Source organism: Columba livia, chromosome 1 (assembly GCF_036013475.1).
Source record: "Columba livia isolate bColLiv1 breed racing homer chromosome 1, bColLiv1.pat.W.v2, whole genome shotgun sequence".
NCBI lineage: Eukaryota > Metazoa > Chordata > Aves > Columbiformes > Columbidae > Columba > Columba livia.
This window is the reverse complement of record NC_088602.1, coordinates 79,237,335-79,254,662: the sequence shown is the minus strand read 5'-3', so window position 1 is coordinate 79,254,662 and position 17,328 is coordinate 79,237,335. Positions and strand designations below refer to the sequence as shown.

General features: G+C 39.8%; 2 protein-coding genes across 9 annotated transcripts in view; one reads left to right on the top strand and one right to left on the bottom strand.

Annotated features, from left to right (window-relative positions):
- The window catches only part of LOC102093877 (multidrug resistance-associated protein 1-like), a 41,771-nt gene extending 34,803 nt beyond the window's left edge, over nt 1–6,968 (top strand). For all 8 annotated transcript variants that reach the window (XM_065064157.1, XM_065064155.1, XM_065064154.1 and 5 more), the window contains 5 exons: nt 393–536; nt 1,198–1,356; nt 3,852–4,018; nt 5,035–5,229; nt 5,717–6,968. In XM_065064157.1, the coding sequence (XP_064920229.1) occupies nt 393–536; nt 1,198–1,356; nt 3,852–4,018; nt 5,035–5,229; nt 5,717–5,828 (777 nt within the window). In that variant the 3' untranslated portion in view covers nt 5,829–6,968. The remainder of the gene's footprint in view (nt 1–392; nt 537–1,197; nt 1,357–3,851; nt 4,019–5,034; nt 5,230–5,716) is intronic.
- A 2,180-nt stretch (nt 6,969–9,148) lies between these two features.
- Nucleotides 9,149–16,932, bottom strand: HSPA13 (heat shock protein family A (Hsp70) member 13). The gene is made up of 5 exons (XM_005511437.3): nt 16,805–16,932; nt 15,318–15,658; nt 14,244–14,457; nt 13,426–13,593; nt 9,149–12,624 (listed from the first exon to the last, which is right to left on the bottom strand). Exons 1-5 carry the CDS (start codon nt 16,827–16,829, stop codon nt 11,954–11,956), a joined length of 1,419 nt encoding a protein of 472 aa, XP_005511494.1. The 5' UTR covers nt 16,830–16,932; the 3' UTR covers nt 9,149–11,953.
- Between the last annotated feature and the right edge of the window lie 396 nt (nt 16,933–17,328).

Below are 17,328 nucleotides of genomic sequence, written 5' to 3'. Positions count from 1 at the left end.
TGTTCTCTCCTACTCCTTAAAACAAATGTTGATTATAAAATATGCATTCTGAGTATCTGGAAGATTAGACATCAGATTAAATTCAGTTCCTGTCAGCTGGTGGAACAGATACCAGACTATTAGCAACTACCCAGTTAAACTGAGTTTACTTTTTTAAATGAGTGTATAAGATGTTGTTAAAAAAACCCCCACAACCTAAACCCAAAACCCCTAGAAAAACTAGTTGGAATGCTTCTGCACAGTGTTCATAAAAGTAGGTTCTCCTTTCCTTATATTGCATTGGAATTATCCTAAACCTGCTAGGATTTTTAAAGATACATATACTTTTCCTAATGTTTTTATGAACTGGTTTTTACTGTTGTACACCAAAATACCGATGTTTTTAATTCCAGAAACCATGGATAATGTCAAAAAGACCACCAGTGGGGTGGCCCGATAGAGGAATAATAGAGTTTGTTAACTACAAGGCTCAGTACAGGAAGAACCTTGGTTTAGCCCTGAATGGTGTCTCTTTTCAGACAAAGAGTAAAGAGAAGGTACTGTATATAATATGAAATACATCAGAGGTATAAAATTTTGTTTCCCACCTTTCCACTTTAGAAAGATTTTATATGAGAAGACTCCAATACTAGATACAGCAAGGTGATATTGAACAGGGAAGATGTTAAATGGATAAGACATGAAAGAAAAGAGAAAATTATTTTCTCCTACTATGTAGAAATACTTATGCCTGTAAGAAGCTGAGATTGTGTTTGTCAGGACATGCTTTATGAATTTGGCAGTTTTAAGGAAGATCTAAATTTGAAATTAAACCTCTTGTTCACTGTGTTGAATATTTATGTAGATAAAGACTCTGCCAGATTAGTGCTAATCAACATTAGGTTTGGGATCAACCAAGCGAGACCTAGTTTAGAGTAATTGGTTTGAGCTGAGGCGTGCTGGACAAAAGGGAGGGGAACTGGAAAGGATTCCCACTGAACAAGCCATAAGCTGTACAGCTTCTGAGGGAGAGCTCTGATTGTAAATCATGTGTTCCAAAAGTGAGTTTTAAGGTTTTATCCACCTATAGGATTGCATGTTGGTTAAAAAAATAGAAGTTTTGAACTGAAAGTTGAAACTGTATTCACTAATCATTTTTCATATAGAATATGTCGCATGAAAAGTTTCAATCTTTATCAGTAGACTTTTCGTTTTCAGGTTGGAATTGTTGGAAGAACAGGAGCTGGTAAATCAACACTCACAAATTGCCTGTTTAGAGTTCTAGAGGGAACTGAAGGCAAAATAGTTATTGATGGAATTGATATATCAACTATTGGACTCCATGACCTACGTGGAAATCTTAACATTATTCCACAGGTAAGATGTGTTTTAGAGATAACTGTTTTTTTTTTTTTGACTAACATAAGACACTTCATTTTTTATTTTTATTTTTTTTTAGAAATTATAACCCCAAAGCTGACAGGCTGCCAAGAGACAGAGGCACAAAGCTTCAAGAGAATTTTACTGATTTTTTTAAACCAGGCTCTCTTATGGCTTATCAGGTTTTATAATGGCTTTTTTGAGAATCTTAGCTCTCTGATTAGACAGTAATCTTCAGTACTGCTGGAAAAATGCTATCCTGAAAAATGTCACAACTGCATGTTGGCAATTATAAGCAAAAAAGCCTCAAAACAGGGAGACTACAAGTATGATATTACATTTTATTTTGCCAGGTTTAGTTTAACAGTCTTAGCTAGAATAACTTGTATCCTCCAGAATCTGTATGTGTATAGCTACATACGGTGTTTTCAAGTCTCACCCAAAGGAAGAAAATGTTTTAAAATAACTCCAAATATGTCTGAAGAATTTAGGGAATAAAGTGAGGTATACATGAATCATATATATGTATTTAAATTAATCTGTTACGGTCTGTCATATAAAAATGTCCCTGCTTACTTCAGAACAGGACAGAAAACTCAAGATTAGTTCACGTATCATTAGGATTGTGTTCATGCTGGTAAACTGATTTATGTTGAAATGCTCTAGAATAAAGTAACACCTAGAAAACAAATTTAGTGGTCACCTGAAAAATTTTTGCATGTTCTCTGAATGCCATTCATAGAACCATTTTTGTGCATGGATGATGTTAACATCACTTATTATAATGAGTTTATCTGAGATTTTTCCAAAAGAAGGTCTATTTTTTTTTTTTCCTAGCTTTTCTAGCACTTTTCTAACACTGGTAATATTTCCTGTGTGTCTCTACCATGGAATGTACATGGAGACAAGGATAATATTTAAATCAAAAAGCTTGGGTTGTTCCAAGAATGAACGGTATAGAAAAAAAAGTATGCATATGTTTCTTCAAATCCCTGGCTGCTTTTCCATTCAGAAATGTGTTTGCTCAAGCGAATGATAAATTTACAGTTTATGATATAACTTTTGGGTCAGAAATGACAGTCCTCAACCAAATTTGATTATGCTGTAGGACTTGAAAACACAACAATACATACATGCTCAGTTGTAACATTTTTCTTGTTTTAAGCCACTGATACTCTACAAATCTGCACAATGTCTGACAGTTGTAAATTGCACAGTATTTTCTCAACTGCAGTTGCAGAATTTACTGTGAATGGAGTATTTTGGATCACATCAAGGCAGCTAAATTGAGAGAGGGACAGGAAAGCTCAGTGAACTCAGAAGCTGAGCTCTGACAAGGAAACTAGAACTGGAAGGGTGGAAAAATGGAGACTGGATCTTGTGGAGAGTGGGTGGAGTCTGGAGTGTTGAACTGCATAAATTGAGAGAATGGAACTGGATGAAGATAAAAGTCTGGGAGAGAAAAAAGGGCATGGCAAGATACTAGGCTTTCAGCAGGCACACACTTTTTCAGATTCATCAACTATATCTCATACGGACAGTTTCTAACAATCATATTAAAGTACAGATTTACAAAATAATGTAATGAAATTCAAATGCAAATGACATTACATTTAAACAAAGAATATGTACAAGATCTCATTTTAACAGTAATTTTTGGTCACCTAGCTGCCTCAAAATTATCACTGTTCCACTTGTGTGTGACTTGCTAGTGAATGATGTTGGCCTATTGCAGTCTACCTGTTGGGTCACAACGACTGTAACTGCACTTAGTCAAGATGTCTGTTTGCTGCCTCTAAATACATCAGTTCTGTTTATAAATCTGTGCAGGTATTCATCTATTCTCAAGTACTGACTTGTTAAATTTGCCTTTTTAAGAAAAAGCCTTTTGTGTGCATCCAAAAAAAGTGTTTAGACTCAACTACTGAATGTATTTTTACAGTCCTAAGTGCTGGATGTGACTCATATGCATCCTGGCATGTACTAGTCTATGTGTACTTTTCCAGACACTCCCTGCTGTATTCAGTGCACAGAAGCTAGTGATGCTCTTTTACGCAATAATTGCTTTCATTCTTATTGCTGAACGTCACCTTTCCCACAGGAAACTAAGAGTATTTGATGAACTGTCATAGCCTTCTCATTTTTAGCAGTGCTCATGAATGTAATATCCACAGAGCTTCACAAACTTGACAGTAGTAATAATTCCTATGTTGTTGCAGTCGCCAGGTGCTGGGGAGGTCTTTTAATCAGCTGTAGAACCATGCATAAGAAATCTCTACTCTTTGCATTTCACCTCAGTGAAGAACTGAGCACACTGAGACCCCATGTGATTTTTGCATTCTCATCCACCAGCTTCAAAATGTTACAATTGCCCTCGCAACATTTCATTTACAAAATCATTTGTCAAGGTTCCCTATGTTAATGTAAGGATTTATGGCAGACTGCTTTAGGTTTGTGTTGGAATCATGGACTCATGTTCTGCTGTTATTTAGGACCCCGTCTTGTTTTCTGGGACACTGCAGTCAAATTTGGATCCACTTGGAAAACATTCTGATCTTGAACTGTGGGAGGCACTGGAACTGTGTGACTTAAAGGATTTTGTCCAGTCACTCCCAGAGAAGCTCCTTCATGAGGTTGCAGAAGGTGGTGAAAATCTCAGGTACATAAACAAGAAAGTGCTATTGCAGTAATGTTCTGGTATTGTAAAACTATGTGTTCCTTCCAGAGAATTTACTTCTGAAAATATCAATATAAAAAGGACACTTCTCTCATTCTAAGTAGAATTGTTCTGATATTAATGGTACGAGTTTTTTTGAAGTGGTGAACTGTTTGCAACTGCATAAAATCCTCTGGCCTGTGTTGTGTTGGAAGCCAAGGAAGTAAGTTATTTTCAGCTCAAGTATATAAGTAAGTTGAAAGGGGTGGGAGGGAGCAATGCATGTACCGCCTAATTAGATTTGGATAGAAAATTGCTCTTTTATCTCAATTAAAACAAAACCAAACCCCAAACAAACAAAAAACAAACAAAAGCCCCACAAACAAACAAACCAACCCCAAAACACCAAACCTCAAAAGAAGGTAAAACTGCAGAGAGCTTATTCCTTTGCTTTATTTGCTAAGCCAGAGCAACTCATTTTCCCTTTGTAAAACATTAACCTGTAGTTATGTAAAGAAGGTGACGCTTGAAATAAAAGGACTCTAAGATCTAGGCAATAAATACTGAAGCTTTCAGCAGCAAAGGGGCACATCTTAAATGGAGTGTACTGAATATCAGCTTGATTTTTTTTGACAGATCATTTTCAGGAAGCAGTTCCTAGAAGACATACAGCACTGCTAACATATAGGTGTATCCAAGCTTTGACACTCAACATTATTAAAAAGTGGTTTAGCATTCAGTCTGGTATATTCAGAGTCACCTTTATAATCCGAATACAGAAACTGGAGGCAAGACTAGGTTTATGCTACAAAGTTCAGCCACAGGTATTTAAGAGTCATACCTTCACTATTATTGGCATGCTGAGCAAACAAGGTTAACATATTTCAGTAGTCTTTTCAGAAGTATCAAGTGTTGTTGAGAAAGATAGAGCAGATAGGCTCCGCACTAATCTCAGCTTTATATTGTTCTCACCTTCCTCAATATGCTTGGCCTGACCTTCTCAAATATACTTTTAACAGCGTTGGGCAGAGACAGTTGGTCTGTCTGGCCCGTGTTTTGCTACGAAAGACAAAAATCCTGGTCCTAGATGAGGCAACAGCTTCTGTTGACATGGAAACAGACAACTTGGTGCAGGCCACTATCAAAAGAGAGTTTTACAACTGCACAATATTAACGATAGCCCACAGGTTACATACAGTTATGGATTCAGAGAGGTAAGTAAGTTTTGGTAAGCCATAATAAAACTAAATGGCTTCCTTTAAATGCATCGGTTTTCGGATTTTTCGGTTTTACTAGATTTTACGCTCCAATGCATTTTTACCTTAGTATCTTCATATCTGTACAATCCAAGATACCACAAAAGACTTGAGCATCAATTTTAAATATTGATAACCTGTGTTCTGTTTCCCCCTTCTAATTACAGAATTAATTTAATGTTTTTCCTATTAAGGTACAGGTATAAGCTATTATTAAGACCACTTAATTCTCTAGAGTAAATGGACTATAACATTTTTAGCAATTAAGCAAAAATGCCATTTTCAAAAGGCTTTTTGAAAATACAGGAGTCCTGAGCTTTAGAAACCAAAGAATTTATTCTGAGTAAGAGTTCCCATTATCCAGAGATATCTGTATTAGGACTAGAAAATGTGGCTGAAGAGCTGATTTTTCTTCTCCTTTAATCTTTCTGCTTTTGCATTGTAGAGTGCTTGTTCTGGATGCAGGAAGGATTCTAGAATATGATACACCACATAATCTGTTACAGCGAAATGGTGCCTTTTCTGAAATGGTTGCAGAAGCTGGGATAAGAAGATAAAGAAAACTAATGCATTAATTCTCAATCAAGATGAGAATTCCTTACTCCAGTAAACACTTGAGGCATATCTAGCATTACGCATATATATGGAATATATAAAATAACTGGCTTACTCAATTGCTCCTCACAGCATTGCTGTTAACTACAACTACTGTAGTTATCAATACAACTATCTGTATATATTGATCAGGTTTCTCAAAATAACTTTCTGATTGTGCTGCTTTTGGCTGGGGTTGAATTTCATCATAGTAGCTAGTATAGAGCTATGTTTTGGATTTGTGCAGGAAACAGTGTTGCTAACACAAGGATGTTCCAGTCACTGCTGAGCAGTGCTCACACAGCACCAAGGCCCTTTCTGCTCCTCACCGCCCTGCCAGTGAGTGGGCTGGGGGCGTGCAAAAAGCTGGGAGGGGATGCAGCTGGGACAGCTGTCCCCAGCTGGCCAAAAGGATCTTCCACAACATATAGCATCAAGCTCAGCATATAAAGCTGTGGGAAAAAGAAGGAATGTGGGGATGTTTGGAGTGATGGCGTTTGTCTTCCCAAATCACTGTTACGTGTGATGGAGCCCTGTTCTCCTGGAGATGGCTGGACACCTGCCTGCCCATGGGAAGTGGTGAATTAATTCCTTGTTTTGCTTTGCTTGCACACATCTTTTACTTGTTCAACTATCTTTATCTCAACCCATGAGTTTTCTCACTTTTAGCCTTCCGATTCTCTCCCCCATCTCACTGGGAAGGGAGTGAGCGAGCAGCTGAATGGTGCGTAGTTGCTGCCTGGGGTTAAACCACAACACTGATTTTATACAGATCACTTACTTTGATTGTATTGGCACTGGAGCCACATATTGAAGCAGTAATTTTCATGGCATATTTTAACTGTTGCACTAGCAAAGACTGATTGAAAAATAAATATTGCTGTTCGCACACTATTTTAAATTAAAAATAGTACTTAATAATTAAGTTGCTCTGACATTATGCCCATTCAGTTAATACATTCTTATTGTAATTGCAAATTCATAAAAAACCAAAACTGTTTATTTTGTGGACATACAGGTAGATTTTACTGATTTTTACGACATGCATATTTGCATGTATACTTAGATAATTCTTGAGGTAATAAACTCGCCACATTATTTAATTTTGCTTTTGACGTTGTGATTTCTGAATAAATGCAAAATGATTTCAAGTTACTGAAAACCACATCTCATGTATCTAATTGAGCATCCCAGAAAAAATGGAGTCAAGTGGAGCTATCTCTGCTAGTAGGATTTATGCAAACCTCAGTATTAATTACAGCAGCAGGGCAGGTTATGTACATTTGCTGAAAGCACCATTTAAACATGCCTGTGATTCTGTAGGCCAGATAAATATTAATTTTCTTTTTTATTACAGTTCTTGAAACTCTTCACATTCAATAACTCAATCAATACAATATTATCTTCAAAAACTAAGAGAAGTTCCCCATAAACTGCTTAAAAAACAACAACAAAACCGAAAAGCCCGAAGTACATGAACATAATTTCAGGCTACAGCCCTGTTATATTGCTTTACTGTTGGCACCTGATTACTATCAAGTAGGATCCTGATTTCTTGTCTGATACCAGGCAAACCATATTTGCTGTTTTAGAAAAGTAATGGCAAGTGCTGGAGACTCTGAAGGGAGTTCCTCCAAGATATGATTCTACTGCAGTGAAGGTGAATGACTTCTCTGTCCTTTCCTGAAGGTTGAAAGAGAAAGCCTGTCTTCCTACGTTCTGAACAGAGTACTATCTAGTTTAATTGGCTACAGAAGACAACTAAATATACTGTCACTTCCACAAAACTATTAGGAGTATATTATTATTTTAGGTTAGGAACAACCCTTCTCAAGTAACTAATTGCCTTCTGAAAGTCCTGGAGAGGTTGCTGTGACAAAGTTTCTCAGGAGAACAGCTTCCTGCTTTTCAACTGTTTTCTTCACCTTTCCCCCAGGCAAGGCCAGCAGTGCCTTCCCAACAGAGCAGAACCTTCTCATGCCAACATTTACCTTCTGCACAACATTCAAAGTGCCCCAGGCAGGCTCTTCTGGGGAACTGCTTACCCCAACCTTGTCCTCATCCCTTACCCAGTTTTATGCTCCCTTCAAACCCACCCTTACCTGCAAGTATCACAGAAGGAACTGGAAAGGGCTGAAGCAAAGTGCCATTCCTAAACCGATTAACGAGTTTTAGGTGTAAGGTGAAGGGAGGTAAACTTCAGTACCTCAGAAACCAACACCTTTTGCAAGATCCAGAGAAAATATTCTGGGGACAAGCAGCAGTGCATAGTAAATTTGACTGTAGTTATTTATTTTATTTGAGGGAAGGGTTTTGTGGGCTTACTGGTGGGGTGACATAGCCTTACAGCTTCAGCTTGCCATCAGACCACAATTGGGAAAAGCTGCAGACTCAATAATTGCAAAGTCTGAGAGAAAAGAAAATGGTAGATTACTGTGGGCAAAAGCCAAATAGCCATTCCTTCTCTTTCAGCAAGCTGTAGTCCTCACATACAAGTATATTTTGAGAAAGGAGGTGCAGCAGAGGCAGAAGCAGCATGATACGCTCCTGCTATGTTTTCATGCACCAATAGCTTATGAAAGTAAGTGATGTAACAGGCTTAGGGTAGGCAGGAAAAGGCAATTTTGCAGAGTCACCAAGGGGCTGCAACCTCTACTCTCCTCACATGCCTGATATCAGAGACTCACTCTAAAAAACAAAGAGGAATCACTTGGCTCCCTCAAGTTAAACATTAATTCAGATTTTGCAGTACCCATCACAGCCCACCAAACCAAGTGTCACCAGCCAACTCCCTTGACAGCCCAAAGCCACGCCATTGCCCTGCACACCCCTCGCCTCTCCTGCACCTTCTCCTGCACACAGCAATTCCATGCCCCCAGGGCATTTGAGGATCAGGTCCCAGCCTCCTCCTGTGGGGCTGCTCACTCAGGAGCAGGAGCAAGGAATCCATTGCCACCCCCTTTGACCAGGGTTTCCCCACCCTGTTAGTGCTTTCTCCTTCCTCCCAGTCATCCCCAGCTTTTCCTTGTACCAACCTGCACTTCTCAGTTCTCTTCTTCCACCCCAAACTGCAGCTTGAGAAGAGAAAGGATGTTTCCCCCTCCCACCCGAGTTCCTAAACACTCCTCTCTGCCACTTGCCAAAGATCTGTCACTCCAGGATATAGTAACTACTCAGCAAATCAAGGGATTAGAACCTCATCCTCTAACCTTCAAAGGAATTTGAGGAAGATGGGGAAATAGTGCTGTTACAGTATTTCCCAGAGAGACTGAAACAAGGCATGTCCAACAGACAGAAATTGCTTTTATTAAAAACATTCTAAAAGGTTATTTATAAAATGCATTTAATCATCTGCACTTGGAAACAATTCAGGAACACACAGTTGGTAAGACATATTATTCTTTCAGAATTTCAACTCACAAAACAAGCTTTAGCTGTATAAATTTGTTACACACCTAACACCACAGGCAACCATTCTCAGGTTTTAAGGATTGTTTGTAGAAAGATTTCAGCCTTCAAATATAAATTTGTTTAGGGACACTTTTGGTAAACAGTGTATGTGTGTACCTGGACATATCCACTTAGTACAGTGAACTCATCTTTAAAATTCAATGGTTTGTGCCAAAATACAGTATTAAAATCAAAAGAAACAAAATAAATAATTTGATAGCAGAATTCAGAAAAGTTATTTAATAAATAAGGATGCATTGTAAGATATCCAATGTAAAGTAACTTCTTTACTCAAAAAAAAAAAAAAAATCTGTATAGAAATCTGAATAAATACCCTTTTGTGATTTTTTTTTAACAAGTAAACCACTCACCCTTCCCTTACCCAGGCTGACACTGAAGGAGATTTAATTCCTCCAGTGTGAAGACATATATGAAGGAAAAAAGTACTTCATTTATTGCATTGAGAGTTTAACAGTTTAAAGTTATTCCCACACTACTACCTAACTTGTCCCAAAATTGCAAAAGGCTTTTAATAGCTTAACCTCGCTGTGATGTGGTTCTATTCTTCTACAGGTCTGCTCATTTTACACAGTGCATTAAAAAATGAAGACTAAAGACCTACTGTAACTCCAGTAGGCTTTGAGATGAATTTACAGCAGGACAGAAGGAAAGGCCACAATGACTCCAAAGACATTGGAATATATGTTAAATTAAGCACATACATTTATAGCTGCAAAGTAAAGGCCCCAATTAGCAACTGTGTATGAGAACTGTACTGTGTATTGGCATTTATCCATGGTTTTGCTGAAGAGGCACTTCTTTCAATGCAGGAGTTTTAGTTACTAGAAGTTCCACACAGACTTAGACAGGATCAATTTCAAAGAGGTCCAAAGTAAAAAAAAAACAAACCTCAAATTAAAAAAAAAAAAATCACTTTTGTTTCAAGTTGGGGAAATTAAACAGATCTTAGCAGCATTTTGGGAATCCTCTGTGAAGTTAAACAATGCTGATGGAATGGCTGTGTGCCACTATGATTCGATTTAAGAGGTTTTTAATTAGATTACTTCGAAGATATGTTTAGACAACAGCTATACAAACAGCTGAATCAGCACAACTGATTTATGGCAATGCCATAAATCAGGCCTACTGCCAGGAGAAAAAGAAGCCTATTGTATATAGTCATAGGTTAAACAATAAACCTAAGCCCCACACTTTATCTTGGCAAGCTTAATACAAACAAAATTATTCTGGAGCATATAAGAAAAGCTTAGAACCACCTGTTACTAGAGCTTACCTAAGACTGGGTTGATGGATGTTGAAATCAGTCTTAGCTGAATGAAGTCTTTTCATTGTACAAAGTTCTACACAGATGAAAGAATTCAACTGACTTTAATTATTGATTGAACCCTCCAAAGAGAGCAGAACTCTCACTTCTTTTTTTTTCCAGATAGTTAATGTTTTTTCTCTGTATGCATTTGCCAGATAGCTGGGTAGCAAACCATTTGCCTAAAATAAAGCCCTAAGAAATGCTACCTCAAATCCTGAGCTACACACACTGTGTCCTTCTCAAAAGGGCTACAATCTCTCATTTATGTTCGGTTTAGAGTGGGGATATAATAAAACTTAAACCACAGACACGAGCTAAAAAGTAGGAAATAGCTGGGTGAATTATCATTTGCTAGGACTACAGGAACTGGATATTATCCATGCAGTTCCCTCTGTCCCACACTTTCTCTCTGAAAACAGTATAGCTTGGGGTACTCCAGGGGAAAGACCACACACACTTGTAGATGCACAGCGATGACATTTATGTTGGTCAAATTCAAGGGAAGATATACAAGTGTGGCTTTAAGATACATAAAATTACTGCAGCTTTCAAATACCACAGGGGGAGGTATAAATAGTTGGCAAATGCCCTTGTTTTCTGTGGAGAACATCAATGGTAGGACAGCAGCACCTGTATGTGAACTAGCAAAACCAGAGCAGGAAATAAGTCCTCAGAGACACGTTAAATAAGTCCACATTATCAAGAGCTAGGTTTCTTAATATGGTTTGGCTGAAACATGAGACAGTTTGCCATACAGCTTCAGTAATACCATTTTGCTGTTATGAACAGCAGAACAATAAAATGAATGCATGTCTTTTAGAAAAACACTGCAACATGCATTTTAGAAAGGTGCTTAAATGCTCAAGTGACTGAATTTAATAAATAAATTTAAGCTCAATACTGCTAGTGCTATGTGCATTAACACTGCTTCACATTCTTTCAAAGTAAATATATCGAACCCGGGAATTCCTACAGTACCATGCCACAGTATCTCTAACCTTTGGTCACGCTCCCTTTAAATTTTAAACATACACCTTTTCAGAGTTTGCTAATAAAATTTAGCAAGAAGACATGGGTGTGTCATCATTTTCATCCAACATCCAAACTAGAATACAGAATAGAACTTCAAAAACCACTCGTACCTTTAAAGTAACATTTAGTTTTTAACACAGGCGTCCAGTAGCACTGAACTGAACAGATGAAAAATGAATAGAATACAGCTAAGATTAGGCTCCACTGCCAGTCAGCTTAAGTATGCACCACTAGAGTATGCTTTTGGAGAGATGGAATGCAATAGGGAAGACTTTTGTCTCAGTTAAAATTAGTCTTCTGTAAATGCTTATTAGGAATTTCTATAGCACTGACTTGGAGAGGCCAGGACCCACCAACGATTCCTGCTTGGATAGCTACGCCTGTTACAACTGCTAGATCAGGATCTACAGAGGTGTTAGGTTCCTTTCCAAAGAAATCCCGAATGACTCTGCGTATCCGAGGAATTCGGGTAGAGCCTCCGACTAGTACAATTTCATCCACTTCTGCTTTGTGTAGGTGGCCTTCCTTCAACACCTGTTCAATGGGCACAAGAATCTTCTCAAAAAGGTCCTCATTTAATGTCTCAAATAGTTTCCTAGAGATTTCTGTTTCAAACACAACTTGGGCAGAGTTGTCCTCTAGTTTTGAAGAGCCTCCAAGATTTTGCAGATCTTTTGTTTTTTGTGAAGGTTTGCCTTTTAGCAGAGTGTTTGTTCTCACCTCACTTTCTGGAAGTCCTTTTGTAAGCTCCCTTACTGGCACAGTCAACAACACTCTTAGTGTAGCTGCCTCATGAACAGTCAGATTTAATTTAACTGCTTCCACAGCCTGTCTGAGGTGATGTATTTCTTCTTTCCTTGTTGGCAGAGAACCATACTTTTGATGGAGTTGATCATATAAATACAGCATCAGCCTCTGGTTAAAATCCTGTCCTCCAAGTTTGTTGTTACCTGAAACATCAGAAGAGAAGGCATCAGATTCATCACCTTCAAAGCTTACTGGGAGATGGTACTCAAGGGCCAGAACAATAATACTTGGACCATAAGCATAGTGCAAGAGCTCACAGAGCTGGGAAAACAGACATAATTGTTGTGCACTGAAAAACGTATGATAGGTGGTTCTTGCTGTTACACTCTCACAGTGGCAGCTCACATCAAAACTTCACTTAAACAGCACTTAAGCAGCACTGCATCTTAGACCTGTCTGAACCCATGTCACCTGAAAAGCAGTGGTGTATTCACAACAGTTTCACTAACATTGTTGCCAGAAGTCTTTGCCAAGTGACAAATCACTTTGACATATACATATCACAAAGCTTACCTCTAGGTTAACAGCACGTGCATTCCCAAACCCTGCCCAACTGAGCTGAAGCCAAACACAAGGCAAGGATACTTTAAAACACTGGTCAATGATTTGGCAAGTATTTCCAGCTTGGACAAAGGCAACAGAGAGATTTGTAACATTCCCCAAAGTCCAGTCAAAGCAATTGTAACATGCACCAGCACTTTTACTAGTGGGCACAGAGGTTAACAGCCACAACTTACTCCTTTGAGTGAGCCAAAACCTGTGAATTTATCTTAACTGTTCAAAGTAGTCACAAATCTTATTTGCATGAATGACAGCTGAGAACAGAGTCAGAGAATGCTTCATGACAGGGCTGGTGTGTTTTTAAAAGCCTCTCTAATGCTGACTTCAGATGTACCTTTCCTTTCCCACCCCAACTCCTTGAGAAAGTAAAGCATTTTTCTCACCTGCCATGGCTCGTGTGAGGAACATCCCTCCCAGCTTGTTCAACAGAGACACATCCAAAGTTCCTCCACCCAAATCCACCACCAGAACATTAAACACATCAGCTTTGTGGAGTCCATAAGCCATAGCTGCAGCTGTGGGTTCATTGATTACTCGCAAAATTTCTAGCCCTACAAAGAGCAAAGATACCAAGCAACAGTCAGGTACACTTCAGAAAACTGCAGTTCTCATATCACCATGACATCTACTTTTTTAAAACAAACAAGCAAACAAACAAAAACAAAACAAAAAACACAAAAACAACAAAAATAAAACAAACAAAGAACAAAACCAGAACCAAACAAACTTACCTTAAGTTAAAATGTCAGATCTAACGGAAATAGTACCATTTTCCTTACTTAGGCCTAAAGTAGTACTACTTCAGAGTCAGGGTGAAGTCACAAACCATCATTTGCCCAAACGCATTTCTTCCAGAGAAACCTTACTAAGGAGACTTATTTCACATGTTCTATTTCTGTTTACAGAGCACCCTTGGGCAATAATTTACAGTTTCTTTGTTTGGAGATTACCAAAAAGACTATTTTCCCTGAAGTAAAACTTACTTCTTCAAGCTCTCTGAGTCTGCATTAGTCAGCTGCACCTGTTGGTACCCAAGAGTTCTCTGCTGTTCCTCAAAATTGTTAGTGGTCTGTAAAAAAAAAATCCACTCTAATGTTGTGTATTAGTGAGCCACTGTTTCTAATTCCTCCCTGAAGACTTTATTTTTAGTGAAACAGACCTGAAGGTTTCATAGAAAAATGCTGCAATAAAGACACATCACCTGCAAGGTTAGCTGCCTTAATGGTAGAATTCCGTTGTCTTTCATCAAACTCTGCTGGCACAGAGATGACTGCCTTTGAAATGGGCACACCAAGGTTGCCTTCTGCCATTCTCTTCAATTTCAGTAGCAGCTGAGAGCCAATATGCTCTGGAGTGATGCGAAAGGTTTTATTAGTTGTCACAGAAAATTCAGCTGATCCATTGTTGTCAAAAATCTAGGAGGAAGAAGCAACACAACCCACAGGTGAGAAGTCTTTTTCTTACTCTCTCCCACCCTGCTCCCACCAAATTTTTTATTCACATATAGTCTGTTTATTCTGGAAAAATAAGAATGCGCTCTGTCACTTCCTGAATCGCTTTTATTCCTTGAGTATTATGCAAAAAATGCAACAAAAATGCAGTTGGAGCAACTGTGTAAGCAACTTCAACAGCACATTCAAAGACAAAAGTAATGCTTTTTAAACATTAGGTTCACTTTACTGATAAAGCTTCCCAAAGGTTATTCCTTCTGAAAAGAACCAAACAGGTTGATACTAGAACAACTTTTTCAAAGACTGTTTGCAGTACCTGAAAATTTGTCTCTTTTCAGCAAGTACTGCACCATGCTAAATTAATGCAATATTTTTTTTTCAAAAACAGCTATCAACATCTGCTGCTGGAAAAGAAAGCACTAGAAAAGTGCTAGGGGAAATAATGTGCTACGACAGAGAAGACATAACTTTTACACTTCTTTTTTTTTCTTTAGAATATCAGGGGAGAAGTGAAGTTTTAGCAAAGCACAGTTACAACTGCAAGTTGAAATTTGTACTTTAAGAGAAGGGGCTGGAAGCTTACCCAGAAACACATTTTGCAGTAGAGGACAGAGCCCTCTGGAAAATCACGATCAGCTCTCACACAGAGGTATATGACTTCTACAACCATTTCTTCCTCCCCTCTCTGGATACCTCGTACGGTTTTCAGGCATATCAGATTTAGCCAAATGACCCAAAGTCAGAAAATATGGTCACCCACTACATATTTCAAGCTTCATATAGATTACTGCTTGGAGAGAACAGAAAAAAAAGTGGCTACTTACCTTAAAGGGATACCTGCTACTTTCACTTTTCAGTTCTTCTGAAGTGAAGATTTTCCCAATGAATCTTTTTGCATCATATATGGTATTCTGAGGATTTGAATCAGCCAGTTCTAGGCCATCATATCCTACATACACATCTCTGTCTGTGAAGGAAACTATACTTGGTATGCTGTTGTGCCCATTTTCATCTGAAATAACCTTCACCTCCCCTGTTCCAGGAAGAAAGACACCAACAGAGCAGTAAGTCGTGCCAAGGTCAACCCCAATTATTTTCGGTGTAGGCATTGGTAAGTATTGCTGTGCTAGATAGCCAGCTAACAAGAGAACCAGAATAGCCGAACCTGAAACACAGATTTAAAAAAAAAAAAAGAGTTAGTTTATCTACTGCTTCAAACTTTGAAGTCAATGCAAATTAGACAGCGTTGTACATTACAACTCATGCAGTTTTATTTTACACTCTGAAGCTTGTTCAGCTACCTACTTAGTTTTCCATTTTTTCAAAGGTCACCAGCAAGTTCAACTCCCTTAATTCTACAAAAAGCGGTAAAAGTCAAAAAACTTCAGCACGAAATATTAAACTGGTTAAAAAACAGCCCAAGAGGTATGGTAAAGCCAAAAATATCACCACCTTGTAATAATTATTTTTCTCTCTGCAAGGTACTTTAAAAATATAGGCTAATTAATACTTTTTGGAGAATTACCTATGAATGACCTCTAAGGGACATCTAGTTAACAAGGCTGCACAAAATCACAGTGAAATGACAAACTCTCAATTCAAACATCTCCTCTAGCTTCACTAGAAGTCTAAAAATAGGGAGCAGCAAAACCATGCTAACTCCTCCAATTTCAGTCATAGCTCCCAAAAAGCGTCTTCCCACACCTTTTCTATGCCTTGAAATCAAGAGGTAAACTAGTTTAAGTGACTTTTTTTTTTTTTCAGTTTTACACATAATCAACAGACAAAGCAAGAAACCCAAAAATCAAATATAAAGCAACGCCTCGAGGGGAGGGGAAGGACCAACAAACAAAATTTCAAGAAGAAATGTTAACAGGTTAAGTTCCAAAGAGCTGATAAACTCTTTTCCCAGAAGGAAAGGGCTGTCACAGCTGTGCTTTCCAACAGACCGGTGAGAAAGGCTTGCTTTTAGCCGGGAACCTCGGGAGCAGACTCTGAACAACACGCCACCGAGCACCTCGGTTTCCAAACGGAGGAACACACTGAACACGCCACAGGACGCCGTGCCAGCCTGAAAAGCCAGCCCGGGGCGATACCGCTGGCGACAGCCCCAGCAAAAACACGCAGCCACGGTCAGCGCGCCGCCTGGGGCAGCCTGACGAGACGCGCCTGGGCCCTGCCAGGCGGAGGCCGCCACAGGCGTGGCGGGGGCTCCGCAGCGCTCCGCCGGCCCCACCACCGCCACCTGCCCCCGGGGCACCGTTCCCTCAGCAGCCCGAGGCGCGCTGCGGGCCTCTGGGACCCCACTCACCCAGCACCGCCATCTGTCCGGTCATCGCTGCCCGCCGGCTCTCTCTCGCTGCGCCCGCCAACGCCGACTGCTGACTGCGCCTTCCGGGCCGCGCCGCGCGGCACGCCGGGACTGGTAGTACGTACACCCCACCCAACCCGGTGACACCGCTCCGCTTTAGGGGGTGGGAAAACCACAACTCCCAGGAGGCACAGGGGCAATTGCTATTTCCGGCGGGAGGGAGACCAGCCAATGGGCTGGGAGAAAGGTCGTTCGGCCACAGAGAAGGGGAGTAACGGGTAGCGAGGGAGGATGCGCGCTAATGCTCCCGGCGCATGCGCAAAGGAGCGCCGGTCGGGACGCGGTGCTTGCTGGGAGCCGTAGTTCGCTTGGTAGCGGCCGTGGCTGGCATGGCTGTGTGAGCTGCGCCGGAGGCTGCGAGGACGGCTGAGTGTCTGGGGCAGTAAGGAGGCCCAGCTACCCGCCTGTCCCGCTCTCCCTCCTCCTCCTGGGGAGGCAGCACGGCGCGGTGCCGGGCAGGGACG